Source organism: Cervus canadensis, chromosome 4 (assembly GCF_019320065.1).
Source record: "Cervus canadensis isolate Bull #8, Minnesota chromosome 4, ASM1932006v1, whole genome shotgun sequence".
NCBI classification, from domain to species: Eukaryota; Metazoa; Chordata; class Mammalia; order Artiodactyla; family Cervidae; genus Cervus; species Cervus canadensis.
This window is the reverse complement of record NC_057389.1, coordinates 86,318,285-86,337,418: the sequence shown is the minus strand read 5'-3', so window position 1 is coordinate 86,337,418 and position 19,134 is coordinate 86,318,285. Positions and strand designations below refer to the sequence as shown.

At 44.2% G+C, this 19,134-nt stretch overlaps 1 protein-coding gene across 9 annotated transcripts; it reads right to left on the bottom strand.

Moving 5' to 3' along the window:
- Positions 1 to 7,616: 7,616 nt before the first annotated feature.
- ZNF554 (zinc finger protein 554) lies at positions 7,617 to 18,823 on the bottom strand. 9 transcript variants are annotated; one of them, XM_043466121.1, is made up of 6 exons: positions 18,363 to 18,820; positions 17,917 to 18,033; positions 12,155 to 12,232; positions 11,573 to 11,699; positions 10,925 to 11,116; positions 7,617 to 9,086 (listed from the first exon to the last, which is right to left on the bottom strand). In XM_043466121.1, the coding sequence occupies exons 3-6, from the start codon at positions 12,185 to 12,187 to the stop codon at positions 7,903 to 7,905; spliced, it is 1,536 nt and encodes a 511-aa protein (XP_043322056.1). In that variant the 5' UTR covers positions 12,188 to 12,232; positions 17,917 to 18,033; positions 18,363 to 18,820; the 3' UTR covers positions 7,617 to 7,902. The 9 variants fall into 9 exon arrangements, 8 of the variants coding, with proteins under 8 accessions (XP_043322056.1, XP_043322057.1, XP_043322059.1 ...); XM_043466122.1 differs by having other exon boundaries at positions 18,262 to 18,382; XM_043466126.1 differs by lacking the exon at positions 7,617 to 9,086 and adding an exon at positions 9,855 to 9,915 and having other exon boundaries at positions 18,363 to 18,823.
- Positions 18,824 to 19,134: the final 311 nt, after the last annotated feature.

Sequence of the window (19,134 nt, the reverse complement as noted above, 5' to 3'; positions counted from 1 at the left end):
TAAAAACCCTATAAGTCTCACAGCATGGCCAAAAAATAAATACAGTTAAAATTCCTTTTTATAGGGTTTTCAAAAAGGTTTTAGATGCTTTCATAAAAATGTGTTAAGAAAATTAACATATAAAAAGCTTCAAGGCAAAAATACTGAATTTATAAACTATTACAAACATATACTTTTAAAAATATGGATTAATGATGCATGCTGAGTTTCAATAAATACGCATGAATTTAATAGCCTACCTCCCAATGGGCTCAAGTGGTAATGAATCCTGCCAATGCAAGAGACACAGCTTCTATCCCTAGGTCGGGAAGATCACCTGGAGAAGGGAATGGCTACCCACTCCAGTATTCTTACCTAGAGAATCCCATGGACAAAGGGGTCTGGTGGGCTACAGTCCACGGGTCACAAAGAGTCAGACATGACTGAGCACGCACACACTTAAGATTGGGTGATGGCATGACCCTCCTCAAGCACTCCTGTTTGTTTGCCATAACATATTCAGAGATGTATTCTGTGAGCATCACACATAAAGAATATGTCATTTCATGTTAAGGTAAAAAATGAGGCTGTCTTCTGAATGCTTCACAAAATACCCATTGTCACAAGAGAGAAAAGTAACAGGTATGGTCGTCTGAGGAAAAAGAGGGGTGATGCAAGCTATATTCAGGCCACGCTGAGATACTATTCCTCAAACACCCAAGAGGTGAAAGGGGCAGTGCAGACAAATCCCTCTCCCCTCTCCAGCCTTCCACCCTCCCTCCAGTTGGCAGAAGCTGCTGGCAAAGCAGAACCAACTTTGCAGCATTTCTACCCACATCACAAAGCTAAGAATTGAAGGGCTCTTGGTGTTCAGCTAAGTTGTGTCCAACTCTTCGACCCCATGCACTGCAGCATGCCAGGCTTCCCTGTCCTTCACTATCTCACAGAGTTTGCTCAAACTCATATCCATTAAGTCGGTGATGCCATCCAACCATCTCATCCTCTGTTGTCCCCTTCTCCTCCTGCCTTCAATCTTTGCCAGCATCAGGGTCTTTTCCAATGAGTCAGCTCTTCTCATCAGGTGGCCAAAGTATTGGAGCTTCAGCTTCAGCATCTGTCCTTCCAATGAATATTCAAGCTTGATTTCCTTTAGGATAGACTGATTTGATCTTCTTGCAGTTCAAGGAACTCTCAAGGGCCTTCTTCAGCACCACAATTCGAAAGCATCAGTTCTTTAGCACTCAGCATCTGTCCTTGCAATGAATATTCAAGCTTGATTTCCTTTAGGATAGACTGATTTGATCTTCTTGCAGTTCAAGGAACTCTCAAGGGCCTTCTTCAGCACCACAATTCGAAAGCATCAGTTCTTTAGCACTCAGCCTTCTTTATGGTCTAACTCCCACATCTGTACATGACTACTGGAAAAACCATAGCTTTGACTATAAGGATCTTGGTCTGCAAAGTGGTGTCTCTGCTTTTTTATATGCTGTCTAGGTTTATCATAGGTTTCCTTCCAAGGAGCAAGTGTCTTAATTTCGTGGCTGTGGTCACCATCTGCACTGATTTTGGAGCCCAAGCAAATAAAATCTGTCACTGTTTTCATTGTTTCCCCATTTAATGCCATGAAGTGATAGGACCAGATGCTATGATCTTACTTTTTGAATGTTGAGTTTTGAATCAGCTTTTTTCACTCTCCTCTTTCATCGAAGGGTAGGTGCAACCAGCAGAATAAAGGTCCCCAAAGATGTCCACATCTTAACCACCAGGACTTGTGAATGTCACCTTAGGTTGTAAATTTGCAGGAAAGATTACGTTATGGCCCCTGAGACGGGGATGACCCTGGATTCCCCAGGGGGCACCAGTGTCATTATAGGGTTTTTATAAGAGGGAGGGGGAGGGTCAGAGGCAGAGAGAGACAGGAGATGCTGCGCTGCTGGCTGTGAGGATGAAGGGAAGGGCCGGCTGTAAGCCAGGGATGCAGTGCCTCTAGAAGCTGGAAAATGCAGGAGCCAGTGCTCCCCTGGAGCCTCCGGAGGGTCCAGCCCTGCCGGCGCTTTGAATTTGGACTTCTGACCTCCAGAACAGTGATAAGAATAAACTGTCTGTTTTAAGTCACTAACTATGTGGTAATTTGTTACAGCAGCAACAGGTTACTCATAGCATGGGTCCGAAGGAGACACAGTAGCTTAGTAAGTGGCACAAATAACTCCTCTTCCAAGTTTATCTTTCCTGAGGTAGTTTTGAACCTTCCATGTGCTTCTTCAACGTGGCTCTGCTAACGTTATAGTACCTCTCACAGTCATGGGACGAATGTGCAGAGAACATCTCTGCATATTTGTTTTTGAGATGTAGCATTTTTTGCAGAGATGATGTTCTGACTAGAAATTTTATCCCAAGCCATAAGTATCCATAGTTGATTTCTGCATTCCTCATGGAGGCACATATTAATAATAACCACAACATAGGGGGAAGGGGGAGCATTTAAAAGCTATTATGAAAAAAAAATAAATAAAAGCTATTATGAAACATTTCAGTAATACAGTGGAGAAGGAAGTGGCAACCCACTCCAGTATTCTTGCCTGGAGAATCCCATGGATAGAGGAGCCTGGTGGGCTATAGTCCATGGGGTCGCAAAGAGTCAGACACGACTGAGCACGGCAGCATAGGTAGGGAATATGGTTTTGAATACTTATGTATCTCCTGCTAAGCTCTATTAAATCCTACACACTTACCACATATTCTGTTAGATTTTTGGTTGGGTTTTTTTTTTTTTTTTTGCCACACCATGTAACTTGTATGATCTTAGTTCCCTGACCAGGGACTGAATCCCAGCCCTTGGCAGTGAAAGCACAGAGTCCTAACCACTGAACCACCAGGGAACTGCTTCTATCAGCTTTCTTGAAAGATAGAAAGCATTGCAGATAGAGTTCAGATGCCCTGTGTATTACCTCCCCGACTCAATTACCCTCCATTTCTTCCTAGAAAAAATCATCATCACAAATTTGGTGTTTATTATTGCCATACCATACACATAGATCCATTCACTACATATAACATTTTCAAATTTCATTAAAATATCATTATACTGAACTTCCCTGGTGGCCCAGTGGCTAAGACTCTACACTCCCAATGCAGGAGTCCTGGGTTCGATTCCTGGTTGGGGAACTAAGATCCCACAGGCTGCAAATAAGAGTTCACATGCCGCAACTAAAGAGCCTGTATGCCACAACAAAGATCAGAGATCCCTCATGCTACAATTAAAACCCAATGCAGGTTTGAAGGAATGAAGCAGGGCAGAGGCTAATAGAGTTTTGCCAAGAGAATGCACTGGTCATAGTAAACACCCTCTTCCAACAACACAAGAGAAGACTCTATACACGGACATCACCATATGACCAACACTGAAATCAGATTGATTATATTCTTTGCAGCCAAAGATGGAGAAACTCTTTACAGTCGGCAAAAACAAGACCAGAGCTGACTGTGACTCAGAGCATTCCTTATTGCCAAATTCAGACTTAAATTGAAGAAAGTAGGGAAGACCACTACACAGTTCAGGTATGACCTAAATCAAATCCCTTATGGTTATACAGTGGAAGACAAATGGACAAATAGATGTAAGGGACTAGATCTGATAGAGTGCCTGATAAACTATGGATGGAGGTTCGTGACATTGTACAGGAGACAGCGATCAAGACCATCCCCAAGAAAAAGAAATGCAAAAAAGAAAAATGGCTGCCTGAGGAGGCCTTACAAATAGCTGTGAAAAGAAGAGAAGGGAAAAGCAAAGGAGAAAAGGAAAGATATATCCATTTGAACGCAGAGTTCCAAATAGCAAGGAGAGATAGAAAGCCTTCCTCAGTGATCAATGCAAAGAAGTAAAGGAAAACAATAGACTAGGAAAGACTATAGATCTCTTCAAGAAAATTAGAGATACCAAGAGAGAATTTCATGCAAAGATGAGCATAATAAAGGACAGAAATGGTATGGACCTAACAGAAGCAGAAGATATTAAGAAGAGGTGGCAACAAAGAACTGTACAAAAAAAAAAAAAAAAAAGATCTTCAAGACCCAGATAATCATGATGGTGTGATCACCTACCTAGAGCCAGACATCCTGGAATGTGAAGTCAAGTGGGCTTTAGGAAGCATTACTATGAACAAAGCTAGTGGAAGTGATGGAATTCCAGCTGAGCTATTTCAAATCCTAAAAGATGATGCTGTGAAAGTGCTGCACTCAATATGCCAGCAAATTTGGAAAACTCAGCAGCGGCCACAGGACTGGAAAAGGTCAGTTTTCATTCCGATCCCAAAGAAAGACAATGCCAAAGAATGCTCAAACTACCGCACAATTGCACTCATCTCACAAGCTAGTAAAGTAATGCTCAAAATTCTCCAAGTCAGGCTTTAGCAATACGTGAACCGTGAACTTCCAGATGTTCAAGTTGGATTTAGAAAAGGCAGAGGAACCAGAAGTCAAATTGCCAACATCTGCTGGATTATTGAAAAAGCAAGAGAGTTCCAGAAAAACATCTATTTGTGATTTATTGACTATGCCAAAGCCTTTGACTGTGTGAGTCACAATAAACTGTGGAAAATTCTGAAAGAGATGAGAATACCAGACCACCTGATCTGCCTCCTGAGAAATCTGTATGCAGGTCAAGAAGCAACAGTTAGAACTGGACATGGAACAACGGACTGGTTCCAAGTCGGGAAAGGAGTACATCAAGGCTGTATATTGTCACGGGTGCTTATTTAACTTATATGCAGAGTACATCATGAGAAATCCTGGGCTGGATGAAGCACAAGCTGGAATCAAGATTGCTGGGAGAAATATCAATAACCTCAGATATGCAGATGACACCACCCTTATGGCAGAAAGAACTAAAGAGCCTCTTGATGAAAGTGAAAGAGGAGAGTGAAAAAGTTAGCTTAAAGCTCAAAATTCAGAAAACTAAGATCATGGCATCTGGCCCCATCACTTCATGGCAAATAGATGGGGAAACAGTGGCTGACTTTATTTTGGGGGGCTCCAAAAATCACTGCAGATGGTGACTGCAGCCATGAAACTAAACGATGCTTACTCCTTGGAAGGAAAGTTATGACCAACCTAGACAGCATATTAAAAAGCAAAGACATTACTTTGCCAACAAAGGTGCATCTGGTTAAGGCTATGGTTTTTCCGGTAGTCATATTTCCACGTGAGTTGGACTATAAAGTTGGGTGCCAAAGAATTGATGTTTTTGAACTGTGGTGTTGGAGAAGACTCTTGAGAATCCCTTGGACTGCAAGGAGATCCAACCAGTCCATCCTAAAGGAGATCAGTTCTGAGTGTTCATTGGAAGGACTGATGTTGAAGCTGAAACTCCAACACTTTGGCCACCTGATGCGAAGAGCTGACTCATTTGAAAAGACCCTGATGCTGGGAAAGATAGAGGGCAGGAAGGGAAGGGGATGACAGAGAATAAGATGGTTGGATGGCATCACCGACTCAATGGACACGAGTTTGGAAGTTTACCAACTCCAGGAGTTGGTAATGGACAGGGAGGCCTGGCGTGCTGAGGTCTGTGGGGTTGCAAAGGGTCAGACACGACTGAGTGACCGAACTGAACTGAACAGCTAGTTCACTTCATTGTACAGCAGAAACTAACACAACATTGTAAGGCAATTATACTCCAGTAAAAAGGAGAAGACACATTCTCAGAGTACAGCATAATAAATAGCTCAAGGTTGCTCACAGGGGCTTCCCTGATGACTCAGCTGGTAAAGAATCCACCTGCAATGCAGGAAACCTGGGTTCGATCTCTGGGCTGGGAAGATCCCCTGGAGAAGGGAACAGCTACCCATTCCTGGATTCTGGCCAGGAGAATTCCATGGGCTATATAGTTCATGGGGTTGCAAAGAGTCAGACACAACTGAGCGACTTGTACTTTCACTTTCGTTCACAGAGCCCTTACACGTATCAATCAACCAAGTCGGGTTTGCAGAGACCTCAGATAGGGTATCTTTACTTAGGGACAGGCAATAATATTCACATGATCAGGTCCAACTTAGGTGGGAGAAGAGCTGACTGGAGATCTCCCTCATAGTCTCCCTGGATAGTTCCAGGGAAAGGGGAAGAGTCACATGACATTTCAGTGATTTTTTTTTAAGGGACAATTTGAGAGAAGACAGCTCCCTTGCATCCCTCCTTTCAAATACAACACTGGCCTGGTATACCCAGCTCAAGTTCAAATCCAGATCCCACTACTTGCTAGGTGGGTGAGTTTGGGTAGGGTACCTTATTTCTGTTTCTCCTTTTGTAATAAGGGGATATGAAAAGTTACTATCTCATGCTGTTTTTGAGAAGATAAAATGAGAGAACACATACAGGAGTTCAAGTGGTGCTGGGAATATAGTAAGGATCCAATAAATGTTAATGATGAGGGTGATGCATATCCACACTCTGGCAAGTAGATCTCACAGTTGGGACTTTCTCCCCAGGCCACCAAAGGTCACTTCACCTCCATGTCCCAAGACCTACTTCTTGTATCCTTGACATCTTGGTATCCATAGTCCACCTCCAACTGATCGCTGAAACTCAATAACCCTTGGAGTCGTTTGTTTTTTTTCTTATTGTCAAAATGATTCTAGCAATACAAAATGAAATGGCAAAGGCAGGAAATCACACATAATGAGACGACCCTAACAAATAAAACTCAATTCATTTCTCCACATCACTCTCTGGCCTTTTCCCATGTATGTATACATTTTGACTTCACTGGATAGAATTACACATACTACTTTGCATTCTTTCCTTTCACTTTGCATCCAAAGTGTTTTCTTTTTTTTTTTTTACTTGAATATTTATTTTTATTTAAATTTATTTTTCATTGGAGGATAATTGCTTTACATTATTGTGTTGGCTTCTGCCTCATATCTACATGTATCAGCCATAGGTGTACAAATGTCCCCTCCCTCTTGAACCTTCTTCCCACCCCCCACCCCATACTACCCCTCTAGGTTGTCACAGAGCACCGGATTTGAGCTCGCTATATCATATAGTAAATTCCCACTGGCTATCTAATTTTACATATGGTAATGTATATGTTTCAATGCTACTCTCTCAATTCATCCCACCCTCTCCTTCCACTCATATGTCCAAAGTCTGTTTTCTATGTCTGTGTCTCTACTGTTGTCCTGCAGATAGGTTCATCAGTACCATTTTTCTAGATTGCATATATATGCATTAATATACGATATTTGTTTTTCTGACTTACTTCACTCTGTATCATAGGCTCTAGGTTGATCCACCTTATTAGAACTGAGTCAAATGTGTTCCTTTTCATGGCTGAGTAATATTCCATTGTGTATATGTAGCACAACTTCTTTATCCATTCATCTATCAATGGACAGCTAGGTGAGTTCCATGTCTTAGTTATTGTAAATATTGCTGCAATGAACATTGAGGTACATGTGTCCTTTTCTTTTTCTTTCTTTTTTTTTCATGTGTCCTTTTCAATTATGGTAGCATTTTTTATTTTAGCATACCCTCTGCATTGCTAGAGTAGTGTGTGAGACAAGTCAGGACCTAGCTAAGTGACCAAGAAAGGCAAAATGATTAGGCAAAATTTTAAAACAGATTACTGAAACAAAAAGTTGAAACAGAATATCCTTTGTTTGAACAACTAAATTAATATGGTAATTCTCAGCAAATTCCCAATCCATTTACTGATATTTTCCAAGAGGGTGGCACTTGTTGGGCATAGTTCAATGGCAATTGCTCCCCCTTATAAGGTCCCTTCTCAGATCTAGACTTCAGTGCTTTCCTTCAAGAATGAAGACTAAGCCTACATCTTCACAAACAGTACATCAGAGGGGCAAAGTCTGAACACACCTAAAGGGTAGAGTGCTAAACAGTACATCACAAGGCAGCAAGCAAGCTCTAAAATTCAACAAGGTGGCTGCTCTGGTAGAAAGCTTTCCCACAATCAATTATTTTATAGGTTTTCTGACTATTGTGAGTTTTCTGGTGTGTGATAAGGGAGGAGCTCTGGCTGAAGGCTTTCCCACATTCATTACAGAGATATGGCTTCTCTCCAGTGTGGATTCTCTCATGCCGAACCAGGGAAGACCTCTGGCTGAAGGCCCTTCCACACTGATTACACACATAGGGGTTCTTGCCAGTGTGAGTCCGTTCATGTTGGTTGAGAGATGAACGGTCACTGAAGGCTTTTCCACATTTATTACACTCATAGGGCTTCTCACCTGTGTGCGTTCTCTTGTGCAAGATCAGGTAAGAACTCTGGCAGAAGGATTTCCCACAGTCTTCACATTGATAGGGCTTTTCCCCTGTGTGGATCCTCTGATGCTGGGTAAGAGATGAAATCCTGTTGAAGGCTTTCCCACATTCATGGCATGCATAAGGCTTCTCTCCAGTATGAGTTCTCAAATGCCGAGTGAGGGTTGAGCTGTGGGTAAAGGCTCTCCCACATTCCTGACACTCAAATGGTCTCTCTCCTGTGTGGATTCTCTGATGCTCACTCAGGGAATGCCTCCGGTTAAATACTTTCCCACACTGGTGACATTCATAGGGTTTCTCCACTATATTGATTCTGTTTTGTATGGTAATTGCCATACCATGATTAAATGATTTCCCACTTTCTGCATATGCAGAAATTCTCTCCTCCATTTGAGTTCTTTCATGTGGAATAAGGTGAATATTTTGGCTGAGATCTTTTCCACATTTAATACTTTCACAAGGTCTCTGGTCTGGATATCCCATCTGATGATGGTTTAAGAATGGATCAGATACCAAACTCGCAATAGCTAAGTCATAGTCATAAAAATGTCTTCCTATAGAATCTCGTGATAAAACAAGGTCTGAACTCAGGTTATAGTTTTCCCCAAATTCATACCAGTCAGTAGCCTTCTCTTGAGAAAATGCTTCTCTCCAGGGGTACCCCATTTGCCTCAAAAGCCTCTGGGAGTCTTCACAGTTCCCCTCAGATTCAGCATAACCCCAGTCCTCTCTGGGGATCTTTATAATATTCATACCCCCAAGTGGTTCTTCCTCCAAAACCACCTTCTTGTAAACTGACAGTTGGCTTCTCAGTTTTGTCTTCCAATCTGAAATAAATTGAAGGTTGGGTGGGGAGGAGGGGGAAGAAAGTTCTAACTTAAGAATAGTAGGACAAAATTATTTTCAACAACAACAAAAAAAAGCATTTCCAACATATACAAAGGACCTGTGGATTCATGTTCAAACATCAGCTTTTAACATGGAGGAAGGCAAGGTGAAGGAAAGATGGATCAATATGCTGGTAGAGCAAAAAGTAAATGTGGAAAGAAAGGGGAATAAGATTGCAGAGGGAATAAGACAGACATATGGCAAAAAGCACATGAAAAGATGCTCAACATTGTGAATTCTCTGTCAATTCAATGGTTGGGACTTAATGCTCTCACTGCCAAAGGCCTGGGTACAGTCTCTGGTCAGGGAACTAAGATCTTGCAAGTTGTGCAGCACGCACCTCCCCTCCAAAAAAATTATGCTCAACATCACTAATTATTAGAGAAATGCAAATCAAAACTATAATGAGGTACCAGCTCACATCAGTCAGAATGGCCATTATCAAAAAATCTACAGATAATATATGCTGGAAAGAGTGTGAAGAAATGGGAACCCTCCTACACTGTTGGTAGGAATGTACATTGGTGCATCTACTATGGAGAACAGGGCTTCCCTGGTGGCTCAGACGGTAAAGTGTCTGCCTGCAATGTGGGAGACCCGGGTTCAATCCCTGGGTCAGGAAGATCCCCTGGAGAAGGAAATAGCAACCCACTCCAGTACTCTTACCTGGAAAATTCCATGGACAGAGGAGCCTTGTAAGCTACAGTCCATGGGGTCACAAAGAGTCAGACATGACCGAGTCACTTCACTTCACTTCACTTCACTTCACTATGGAGAACAGTAAGGAGGTTCCTTAAACAACTGAAAATAGAGCTACCATATGACCCAGCAATCCCACTCCTGGGCATATATCTGGAGAAAACCATAGTTTGAAAAGATACATGCACCCCAATGTTCATAACAGCACTATTCACAATAGCCAAGACATACAAACAACCTAAATTGTTCATTGACAGATGAATAGATAAAGATGTTGTATATACATAAACTGGAATATCACTCAGCCATAAAAAAACGATGAAATAATGCCATTTGTAGCCATGTGGATGAACCTGAAGATTGTCATATTGAGTGAAGTAAGTCAGAGAAGGACAGATATATGATATCGCTCTTATGTACAATCTAAAAAAATGGTAGAAATGAAATTATTTACAAAACAGAAATAGAGTCACAGATGTAAAAAACAAACTTATGGTTATGGGGGAAAAGGGGTGGAGGAGGGATAAATTGGGAGATTGGTATTGACATATATACAATACTATATATAAAATAGATAACTAACAAAGACCTACTGTATAGCACAGGGAATGCTACTCAATATTCTGTAATAACCTATATGGGAAACGAATCTGAAAAAGAATAGATACATGTATATGTATAACTGAAACACTTTGCTGTACACCTGAAGCTAACACAAAACATTATACATAAACTAGACTCCAATAAAATTTTTTTTAAAAAAATCAGAATGAGGAGAAAAAGAATGGCAGAGGGAAAGAATTATCAAGAAAGCAGAGAGGGAAGAGATGAAACAGGAAACACACGTAGAATGGCTTCCAGAAGGAAAAGGGATGTTTTCCTCTGCACCTAAAGAGGGTTAGTGGAAGCTGGTTCATGGCAGAAGGTTGCTGGGGGATAAACTAAAGGCACGTGGGAAGGAACAGCCAAGGACCTCAGCCTTCTCCTTAGACAATTAGGGCCTCTGTGGAAGGACCTCTGACCAGGATTCTCCAGATGCTGTCCCCATCCCAGTGGCCCATATCTGCCTGCTTCTCACCTGAAGATGAAGCTCGCAGAGTTCCTTTCCCTGCCATCCACATGGCTTCTCCTTGCTCCAGGTGGAAAGATACCACTGGCTGAAAGAGTGAATATGCAGTCCACAGAGAAAGAGTGGTGACTTGAGAGGCTGACGCTAGGCATATGGTGCCATCCTCAAAGCCTGAATTGGGTCTCTGGCTCCTCAAGGCTTCTAAAAGAGACACGGGAGAGGTAACATGAAGACCAAGCTAAAGGTTTTATTTTCCTAATTTAAAAAATGATCATATACTCCTCAGAGATACAAATGGCCCAGTAAACACATGAAGAGATACTCAGTATCACTAGTCATTAGGAAAACACAAATCAAAACCACAATGGATACCACTTTATACCTATTAAAATGTCCATAAATTTTTTAAGGGCTTTCCAGGTGGCACTAGTGGAACAAGAGACATTATTGACACCTCAGCTAAGATGCATTTCTACAGTGGCGCAGGCTGCCATGTACTGAAGGAATCAGACCACTTGCTGTACAGGAGACACCACAAGGGCAGGAACCATGCATGTCTCATTTTCCAGTAAACCTCTACTTCAACATAGCTCTTGATGTGCAGTAGATGCTGAACAAACATGACTTGACGGACACAGAAGGACCAGCTTGTCTTACCTACAGAGGCCAGGTTCCCACAGGTCTCTAGCATCACATCTCTGTAGAGCTTCCTCTGACCAGGGTCCAGCAGCTCCCACTCCTCCATGGAGAAGTCCACGGCCACATCCTTGAAGGTCACCACCTCCTAAAATATCATGATGGGTCAGCTCAAAAATGCCCACCCCCAACCAATGTCCAGAGAAAGTAAAGTGAAGGTGTTAGTCACTCAGTCATGTCCGACTCTTTGCCACTCCATGGACTGCAACATGCCAGGCTTCCCTGCCCTATTTCACCACATTTAATTAAAAAAAATACATATGTGTGCATTTTAAAGAGGATGGCGCCTTGGGGCACCCCTCCCTGCTCTATGGGAGAAACCTTGGGGTCTTCAGAGATGCTCAGAGCCCAGGAAGGAGGCACAGTCCTCCTGAAGGGATAAGGGACCTCCTCCTTATATGTAAGAGCCACCTGAATGCCTACACCCATACACTCATGACAAATTCTCCTCCTTTCCCACAAGGCAAGGGCACTTGATGTCTGACAGGTGTGTTCCCTCTGGACATACTGGGTGCCTTTCGGGGGAGAGGAAGTCCCACTCACCTGGGGCCAAGGGAGCAGGCACTCAGCAGCCATCCTGTCCTATCTCCTGGGCAAAAGCAGGTTCCTGGGCAGGTAGGGCTGGAAGAGGAAAAATGCAGAGTGAAGACTGGATCTGGCCTGTCCCGGACCTCAGAGTCCCCTCCACCACTTGAGGCCACACATACACACAGAGGAGAGTCATGGAAGCCAGAGATATGGACAGAATGAAGGGACAAAGTAGGTGATCAAATATTAATCCCACTAGGGGACTGGAAGTACAAAAACATGGGAGACCCCTGTGGGTTAATGATTACTCAATAAAGCAGGTTTGCTTAGCTACAAAACCAAGTAGGCCTTCTTAACAAAAAAACCATGTAACCAGAAGCACGAGACATGCCCCAAAACAATAAAACAATGGTGGCATGAGCCCCACATTCTGCCCAGTGAGTTCAGTAAGTTAATGATCCCTACGACATGCTCTTTGCACACATGAAAAACAATCATTTGTGGACCTAGCTTGACCACACAGGGACAAGAAAATTCCCCTGCTCAACCTGGAGGAGGAGATGCTGTTGATGGAAGCATGATATCTACTCAAGAAAGACAAAGAAAGTCTTCTTTCCCTCCCCATTTTAAAATTGTAGCCCACTAAGTTCTCATAGCATTTCGCATGTGCCTGCTTGTAAGCCTCACAAGCAACCTACTCTAATAAATCATTTATCTATCACTTTGCTCTTGCTGAATTCTTCTCTGCACTGAAACATTATCTTTCAGTGGTACTGGAGTTCTTCACAGCCCCCGTGAAATGACACCAATCGATTTCACCAGGACACGCCAGGGGTCTTAACGGCTCCATTTTCTGTGGGTTTTATTTGTTTTCTTGGCTGTGCTGTTCATGTGTGTGGCATGCAGCATGTGGGATCCTAGTTCCCTGACCAGGGAACAAAACCCTGCCCCCTGCAGTGGAAACGGAGAATCCTAACCACTGGACCACCAGGGAAGTCCCAGTGATCCATTTTCTGGATGAAGATACCAGAAGATACCAAGTCTTGGAAGCACACAAGTTCTATTGTGAAACACTCTGTACTAGTGTCCCAGGGTGCTGTGACAAATGACTACACAATTGGGAGGCTTAAAACATCACAAATTTATTTTCTTCCAGGGAGGTAAGAAGTCCAAGATTCAGGTGTGGCAGGACCCATCCCCTCCGAAGGCTCTGGGTGAGGGTCCTTCCTTCCTGCAAGAGATATAAGAGACATGGGTTCGATACCTGGGTCGGGAAAATCCCCTGGAGGAGGGCAAGGTAACCCATTTCAGTATTCTTGCCTGGAAAATCCCATGGGTAGAGGAGTCTGGTGAGCTATGATCCATAGGGTTGCAAAAAGTCGGACAGGACTGAAGTGACTTAGCATGCATACACATACTTCAATTAAAAAACGAATTAAAAAAGACAATAACGAGTGTTGCCAAGGATGGGAGACTCTCATGCATTGCTAGTGGGAATGGAAAATGGTGTAGCCATTATGAAAAACAACTACCACAACTACTGAGGCCCACGCTCTACAGCCCGTGCTCCACAACAAGAGAAGCCACCGCAATGATAAGCCTGTGCACCACAACTAGACAGCCCACATACAACAATGCAGACTCACCACAGCCAAAAATAAGTAAGTAAATAAATACAAGTTTTAAAAATAGAAAAGTTTAAAAATATAAAAATGGTGGCAGCTTTCACAAGATCCATGAGGGACCTGAGGGGATGTGATGCAAATTCTTTTCCTGAGAGCTGGCTCTGACCCCCTCCATGTGGGGGTGGGAGCTATGGGTGCAGGATACCATGCTGAGCCATGGCTAATGGTTGCATCAGATGATGGGACACATGATACTTTACCCTGGGGAAACATCTGCTGATGGGTGCCCCTCTGGGACACACAATACTTAACCTGGGGAAACACCTGCTGATGATAAGACTGGCGTGGGCTGAATCATGTCCTCTAAGTCTTGACCCCGAGTAGCTGTGAATGGGACCGTATTTATAGATAGGATCTTTGCAGAGGTAATTAGTTAAGACGAGGTCATATACCAAAATCAGATTGATTATATTCTTTGCAGCCAAAGATGGAAAAGCTCTATACAGTCATCAAAAACAAGACTGGAGGCTGACTGTGGCTCTGATCATGAACTCCTTATTGCCAAATTCAGACTTAAATTGAAGAAAGTAGGGAAAACCACTAGACCATTCAGGTATTACCAAAATCAAATCCCTTACAGTTATACGGTGGAAGTGACAAATAGATTCAAGGGGTTAGATCTGATAGATAAGAGTGCCTGAAGAACTATGGGTGGAGGTTCGTAACATTGTACAGGAGGCAGGGATCAAGACCATCCCCAAGAAAAAGAAATGCAAAAAGGCAAAATGGTTGTCTGAGGAGGCCTTACAAGTAGCTGTGAAAAGAAGGGAAGCAAAAGGCAAAGGAGAAAAGGAGATATACCCATTTGAATGCAGAGTTCCAAAGAATAGCAAGGAGAGATAAGAAAGCCTTCCTCAGTGATCAATGCAAAGAAATAGAAGAAAACAATAGAATAGGGAAGACTATAGATCTCTTCAAGAAAATTAGAGATACCAAGGGAACATTTCATGCAAAGATGGGCACAATAAAGGACAGACATGGTATGGACCTAACAGAAGCAGAAGATATTAAGAAGAGGTGGCAACAATACACAGAAAAACTATATAAAAAAAGATCTTCATGACCCAGATAATCATGATGGTGTGATCACCCACCTAGAGCCAGACATCCTGGAATGCAAAGTCAAGTGGGCCTTAGGAAGCATCACTATGAACAAAGCTAGTGGAGGTGATGGAATTCCAATTGAGCTATTTCAAATCCTAAAAGATGATGCTGTGAAAGTGCTGCACTCAATATGCCAGCAAATTTGGAAAACTCTGTAGTGACCACAGGACTGGAAAAGATCAGTTTTCATTCCAATCCCAAAGAATGCTCCAACTACCACACAACTGTGCTCATCTCCCACGCTAGCAAAGTAACGCTCAAAATTCTCCAAGCCAGGCTTCAGCAATACGTGAACCGTGAACTTCCAGATGTTCAAGTTGGATTTAGAAAAGGCAGAGGAACCAGAAATCAAATTGCCAACATCCGTTGGATCATCGAAAAAGCAAAAGAGTTCCAGAAAAACATCTACTTCTGCTTTATTAACTATGCCAAAGCCTTTGACTGTGTGGATCACAATAAAGTGTGGAAAATTCTGAAAGAGATGGGAATACCAGACCACCTGACCTGCCTCCTGAGAAATCTGTATGCAGGTCAAGAAGCAACAGTTAGAACTGGACATAAACCAACAGACTGGTTCCAAATGGGGAAAGGAGTACATCAAGGTCATATATTGTCACCCTACGTATTTAACTTATATGCAGAGTACATCAGGAGAAATGCTGGGCTGGATGAAGCACAAGCAGGAATCAAGATTGCTGGGAGAAATATCAATAACCTCAGATATGCAGATGAAACCACCCTTATGGCTGAAAGCAAAGAAGAACTAAAGAACCTTTTGATGAAAGTGAAAGAGGAGAGTGAAAAAGCTGGCTTAAAGCTCAAAATTCAGAAAACTAAGATCATGGCATTGGATCCCATCACTTCATGGCAAATAGATGGTGAAACAATGGAAACAGTGACAGACTTTATTTTTGGGGGCTCCAAAATCACTGCAGATGGTGACTACAGCCATGAAATTAAAAGATGCTTGCTCCTTGAGGAAAAGTTATGATCAATCTAGACAGCATATTAAAAAACAGAGACATTACTTTGCCAACAAGGTCCATCTAGTCAAAGCTTTGGTTTTTCCAATAGTCATGTATGGATGTGAGACTTGGACTATAAAGAAAGCTGAGCGCCGAAGAATTGATGCTTTTGAACTGTGGTGTTGGAGAAGACTCTTGAGAATCCCTTGGACAAGAAGGAGATCCAATCGGTCCATCCTAAAAGAAATCAGTCCTAAATATTCATTGGAAGGACTGATGCTGAAGCTGAAACTTCAATCCTTTGGCCACCTGATGCGAAGAGCTGACTCATTCGAAAAGACCCTGATGCTGGGAATGATTGAAAGCGAAAGAAGAATGGGACAACAGAGGGTGAGATGGTTGGATGGCATCACTGACTCAATGAGTTTGAGTAAGCTCCAGGAGCTGGTGGTGGACAGGGAGGCCTGGCATGCTGCAGTCCATGGGGTCGCAAAGAATTGGACTGAGCGAGGTCATATTGTGGTAGAGAGGGTCCTAATACAATATGACTGGTGTCTTTAAAAAAGACACACAGACTTCCCTAGTGGTTCGGTGATTAAGACTCTGTGCTCCCAATGCAGGGGGCCCAGGTTCAATCCCTGGTCAGGGAACTAGACTCCACATGCCACAACTGAGAGTTTAAATGCTGAAACTTCCCTGGTGGTCCAGTGGTTGGAAGTCTGCCTGCCAATGCAGGGAACATAGGTTCCATCCCTGGTCCAGGAGGATCCCACAAGCCTCAGAGCAACTGAGCCTGTGTGCCACAACTGCTGAAGTCCACTCACCCCAGAGCCCATGCTTCACAAGAGAAGCCTGCATACCACAACGAAGAGTAGCCACCACTCACCACAACTAGAGAAAGCCCATGCATAGCAACGAAGACCCAGTGCAGACAAAAATAAATAAATAAAAATTTTAATGGGGAAAAAAATAGACATGTGGACTTCCCTGGTGACCCAGTGTCTAAGACTCCACACTTCCAATGCAGAGGCCCTGGGTTTGATCCCAGGTCAGGGAACTAGATCCCACATGTGCAATTAAATATCTTGCATGCTTCAATTAAGACCTAGTGCAGCCAGAAAAATAAAAATATTTTTTAAAAAGAGAGACACAGGGAGAAGGCCATGGGACAAAAGAGGCAGAGACTGGAGTGATGCGGCCACAAGCCAAGAGACACCAAGGACTGACGGCCACCACAGGAGGCTGGATGAGGCAGGAAGGACCCTCCCCTGGAGGCTTCAGGGGGGCCAGAGCCCTGTGACATCTTGATCTATCTGCTCTCAGGACTTTAAATTGCATCTGATGGTAATGAGTTCAGGACCCCCTATCCCTTTTTGAGCTCTTTCAATAAATCTGCTCCCACCCTCGGGTGGTTCAAGGGATTTCCCCCTCCCTTGTAGCTGATGTCAGTGACCCCGTTTGGCCCTCATTTACCTAGGCCTCTGGCACCTGCCTCAGGGTCTTCCCTTTCGGGGTTCAAACCACTGAAACTTTGTCCTTTCTCCACAAGAAAGCACTGATGAGGGCTTCCTGGCAGGGAAAAATGCAATCCACCCCAGGGAACAGGAGGCATTGGAAGAATGCTCGGCTGTGACCTCATTCCTGAGCAGGGGTGTCTGGGTATCAGTGGAGTAGACCCTTGATAGCTTCTCATTGGAATCACAATGCTAAGGCTAAGCCAGGGTCTCTCCTCCTTGACACCTACACTGGGGCTGGATCGCTCTCTGAGGGGTGTCCTGGGCGTTGTGGGGTGTGGAGCAGCATCCCTGGTTCCATTCCCTCCATGCCAGAAGCCCCCAGGCCCTGACAACCACAGACGGCCTCAAACACTGCCCAGTATCACCCCTCCAAGAGGGCAGAACCACCCAAGGTGAGACCTACCCCCTGGGTTTGCCCAAGCGCCCAATGAGTTTACATGCAGGAGTCTGGGCGTTCGATTTACTCCATATCCCTGTAACATTAGGCCTCTGAGAGCTCCATTTACCTCACAGCCGAGTTTGCCCCACGGACCTGTCGTGCAGGGGTATTTTCACAGGGCAGGTGCTGGACTGTTTCACAAGGTAGGTGCAAGCTGCCCGACTTCTCTAACTCTCCTTCGCGCCTGCAGTGTGACAGGTGGAGGAAACCCAAGGGTAACAGTCCAGGCCACCCCTCCCACTCGGGACCCCTCCCCAGACCCCGTGCCGACCCCAGATAGCCTAACTACCTGCACAGGCGCGGGGGCCAGGCTCCGGGGCCGCATCCTGTTTGCGCGGCCCGGATGAAAGATGCCCGGGTGCTGCGGCCCCAGGTGTGGGCGCAGGTAACCCACAGCGCAAGCCTAGTCTACCTGAGTCCCGCCGCGGAGGAGGCGCTCAGTGCTGCGTGACCCGTGGACCCGTCAGCACCCGGCCTACCCGCGCCCCCCATCGGCGACCCCAGTTAACTCACACCGCCGTTGTCGCCCGGGGACGCGCGCCCACAACGGACTCAGCAGTGCGCTTGCGCACCACGAGGCCAAGAACTACAAGTCCCAGAAGGCTCCGGGCGCGATCCTGCGTCTCTGTCCCCTGGAGGCGGCTGAGTTGAGTCACAGCGCCCTCTCTGGGCGGGCGGTGTCTCCGCAGGATTGAGATACCTCCTGCCTCAGAGGACGTCCTCAAATCCCAGTCGCAACACGCGCTCCTGGAGTACGCGCGAATTTCTTCACTAAGGGAGAAAATCGAGTGGCGGTCTAGTGCGCTCCCCGCTGCCACTTCAGGGGGCACAGGTTCGATTCCTGGTCGGGGGACTGGAGCCCATATGCCGCGTGGCACGGCCTAAAAAAAAAATAAGGGTGAAAATTCAGTATATTCAGCACTATGCCTGAGACATAGATTTGCCAATAAAACAATAAAAACTTATTATTAGATATTATTCATTAACACATTAGTAAATGTATAGGACATTATATAGTAAAATTATTGTTTTAATGATAGTTTATTAGTAATATTAATATATTGATTTATGTGGTGGTGGTGGTGGTGATTTAGTCACTAAGTTGTATCTGACTCTTGTGACCCCATGGACTGTAGCCTGCCAGGCTCTTTTGTCCATGGAGTTTTCCAGGCAAGAATACTGGAGTTGCCATTTCCTTCTCCAGGGGATCTTCCTGACCCAAGGATCAAACCCAGGTTTCCTACACCGCTGACAGATTTTTTACCGACTGTGCTACCAGGGAATT

Coding starts and splice junctions, on each gene's coding strand:
- ZNF554 (XM_043466124.1), bottom strand. CDS start 12,187: ATGGCTGCTGAGTGCCTGCTCCCTTGGCCCCAG. Junction 11,700..12,154: donor GCCTGCTCCCTTGGCCCCAG/GTGAGTGGGACT, acceptor ATGATATTTTAG/GAGGTGGTGACCTTCAAGGA. Junction 11,117..11,572: donor TGGGAACCTGGCCTCTGTAG/GTAAGACAAGCT, acceptor TGTCTCTTTTAG/AAGCCTTGAGGAGCCAGAGA.